Below are 3,273 nucleotides of genomic sequence, written 5' to 3'. Positions count from 1 at the left end.
ATTGAGGGTGTTTTTAAACTTTTACATAAATCTGATCTCCACATATATCACTTAGTCTCCACATAGTCTTTCAAGCCCCAAAAATCACACCTCCACATAGCCCCAATAATAGAGTTCTAAAACAAACAATGACCCGTCTTTACTCTTTAAAATAATAGTACTACTTCTGGGGTGTGTGCCCATCTTTAAAATTGATTTTTCCATTATAATGCAGGGGAACAACCGAACAAGGTAGGGTAAGTTAATTCACTCATCAACTGAAATTTCATACAAAGAGATTACATGATGTTCAGATTAAAGTATAAAACTCAATCATCCACAATCAATAATATGATGTCAAACACCATAATAGAAATCCACCCGCCATTTTCAGTCCGAACCAACTATTTATTCTCATTCCACCATTATTCTTCACTCCTGGACTTGATCCTGCAGTACTGTTGCCGCTCTTTGGAGTCTCTGTAACAGAAAATCAGAATAGGAAACAAAATTAAAGTAAAAGAAAATTTCAAACATTCCACCAAATATTGCACCATTATGTTTTCATGGCCACTAAAACAACATTAGAAAAAGAACTCTATCGTTGGGCTTAGAAAGTCAAGTTTTTTTGGGGGCTTTCTAGGGTCACCACATATCAATTGGGACACCCCTCATCATATATTTATATAACGACTAATATGACCCCATATAATTTTAGATAATAAACTTGATTAATTTTATTAATCATGATTATCAAATTAATTAAGACTAATTCATCACTTTAAGTTAGATGAAATCAAAACAAACAAAAATCGGAGAGAAGAGAAGAAGAGGAAAAAAAAATTGGGGACTTTTTTTTGGAAATGAGTGATTTAAGCAAGACATTTGACGAAGATGATGAGAATAATTTCATCATGATGAGGATGATGATCATAAAGAAAACCCAAAACTATTTTCTTCTCCTACTCTTTATCATTCAAATATTATGATCAAAATTATGATCATCATAGAAAGAAAAAACCAAGAAAACCCACCATTTATTTTTGTTTTAAATGGCTAAAAAAATCCAATTCGATGAATTTTGGGTAAAAAGAAAATAGTTTCTGAATATGTTTACAGCTGTGAGTTCTTAGATTCCCAACCGTGAATCAAGATTACGGTTGGGATAGTTTGTCGACGCAACCGAAAGTCCATATTTCGGTTTGGTTTTCCCAACCGAAAGATTTTTCGATTTTTTTTCGTTTTCATAACCTAGACGAAAGTGCAATTACGTCTAGGATAATTTGTCGACCCTACCGTAGAAATGAAAAACGGTTGGGAAATGATGGTGTCCCAAGCCGTATTCTTTATTTACGGCGGGGAAATAAAGAATTCTTAGCCGAAATCATTTTTATGATTTTTTTGTTTTTAAAACAAGTTAAGGCTGGGTTTTCCCAGTCGTAATTGGATTTTCGGCTGGGTTTTCCTAGCCGTAACAGCAGTTTCGGCTGGGTTTTCCCAGGCGTAATTGATTCTGGAAACCCCAAAAAATCAGAAAACTAATTTTGGTTGGGATAACCAAGCCGTAAAATGTACTTTCGGCTGGGAATTCTTAGATTCCCATCCGAAAACACCTTCAGAATTATTATTTTTTACCCAAAATTCAGGGAATCATATTTTTTAACCATTTAAAAGAAAAAATAAATTGTGGGTTTTCTTAGTTTGTTCTTTTTATGATGATCACCATCTTTATATCTATGAATTTATGATAATAGTTTTGGGTTTTCTTTATGATCATCGCTCTCATCGTGATGAAACTATGATCATCATCTTTTATCACAATTTATGAATGAGAAGAGAAGGATGGAGAGAAAATATTACATTTAGTTTGTTTTTTAATGATCTTCGTCATGATGAAATCATGATTATCATGATTTGTAAATGAGAGGAGAAGGAGAAGAAGAAAATTATAGATTTAGGATTTTTATTTTTTTAATGAATAGTAAAATTTAGGTAAGGGTGTTTTTGATTTTTGATATATCTTGAATCCCCCTAACCATTTTTTACCTCCCCAAAGCATTTAAGCCCCCAAAATGGTCAAAAGACCAAGATTTTTTAAGCCCCAATAATAGGATTCTAGAAAAACCCAGACAACTAAAAATTTGAGTTGTCACTATGGTGTTTATGACACTAGAAAAACCCACCCCAAGCCAACTGACTCGGAAGCCTAACTTTAGTTCAACTAAAAATTTGAGTCAATTTTCAAGCTTAACTTTGCTTTTTTGCACCTTCTAAAATAATTTGTGTACTGCAAAACAAATTTTTGCACCTGACATAGAAATCTTGGCTCCGTTCCTCAGCTGCTTGCTCAAAATATGCCAAATTACTAAAGATAGTGTACTTACCCGTGGACGCCGGTGCAGTAGTAGTAGTGCCATTAGACATGCTATTATAATCTTCAAATACTTTAGCATCAGGTGAACTGGGAGACAAATGTAGTAAAGCTGAAATCATCATAGAAAAATACATAGCCAAAGTTAAAAACCACAATAACGAGTATATACATAACAATAAGCTAATAACAATAAATGTAAATCAAAACTTACCAAGGCACTCAGAAGTGTTAGCCTTGGTTTTGCAAACAGAAGGAAGTCCCAAGGCAAGAGTGGCATTGATTTTGAGACCAAGAGAAGGATCATTCCTGTCTTTAATAAGAACACAAAGGCATTTCCTGCTAGTAGTAAGAACTTGCTTAAGACCAGTACAACAATCTGGTGTTGGAGCTTTAGCTGTTCCACCAACATAAGGTAAACATGTTGCTAAGCCAACCAATTGTGTGGCACACTCTTCTCTGTCTTTATCTACATCTGATTTCACCATACCCACATTCAAAACCATCATAAAAATGCATTTAATCAACACTATCCTACTTGCCATTGAAACCAAATGATTCTAGAGACACTAGATATGGAAAGAAATGTACATAGAGACTATATATATATTAGCAGAGTTGTGGTGTTGTTGGTGAGGTTCTTGGTGAGATGATTCTTTGCTTTTTAAGGGTGTTGTATGTATATCAAGAAATGGGGTTTCTAGCGGAGTCCTTTGTTTAAAAGAGTGGTGTGGTTGGATTAGTGGAGTCCTTTGGCTTTATCCCCTTTAATTATTATGTTGGTTGAATTTATAAATTGGGTACGCGAGACTGTATAGTTAAAATTGAATTATTATGAAAAATTACATTTACAAGGTCAATTCACCAACATTGCTAGCAGGGGTACTGGATTGTTTGGGAGGTTAGCAAAATCCATAGGAGAC

General features: G+C 34.1%; 1 protein-coding gene across 1 annotated transcript; it reads right to left on the bottom strand.

Annotated features, from left to right (window-relative positions):
- Window positions 1-240: 240 nt before the first annotated feature.
- LOC113296177 (protein YLS3-like) lies at window positions 241-3,046 on the bottom strand. The gene is made up of 3 exons (XM_026544504.1): window positions 2,565-3,046; window positions 2,364-2,462; window positions 241-459 (listed from the first exon to the last, which is right to left on the bottom strand). Exons 1-3 carry the CDS (start codon window positions 2,893-2,895, stop codon window positions 323-325), a joined length of 567 nt encoding a protein of 188 aa, XP_026400289.1. The 5' UTR covers window positions 2,896-3,046; the 3' UTR covers window positions 241-322.
- Window positions 3,047-3,273: the final 227 nt, after the last annotated feature.

This window comes from Papaver somniferum, chromosome 7, assembly GCF_003573695.1.
Source record: "Papaver somniferum cultivar HN1 chromosome 7, ASM357369v1, whole genome shotgun sequence".
NCBI lineage: Eukaryota > Viridiplantae > Streptophyta > Magnoliopsida > Ranunculales > Papaveraceae > Papaver > Papaver somniferum.
The sequence above is the reverse complement of the archived record's forward strand: the minus strand, read 5'-3'. Positions and strand labels throughout refer to the sequence as shown.

What these genes read in the sequence shown, in the direction of transcription:
- LOC113296177 (XM_026544504.1), bottom strand. Translation starts at nt 2,895, where the DNA reads ATGGCAAGTAGGATAGTGTTGATTAAATGCATTTTTATGATGGTTTTG. An exon ending in TAACACTTCTGAGTGCCTTG is followed by an intron (nt 2,463 to 2,564) that starts GTAAGTTTTGAT and finishes TGATGATTTCAG; the next exon opens with CTTTACTACATTTGTCTCCC. An exon ending in TACTGCACCGGCGTCCACGG is followed by an intron (nt 460 to 2,363) that starts GTAAGTACACTA and finishes TTTCTGTTACAG; the next exon opens with AGACTCCAAAGAGCGGCAAC.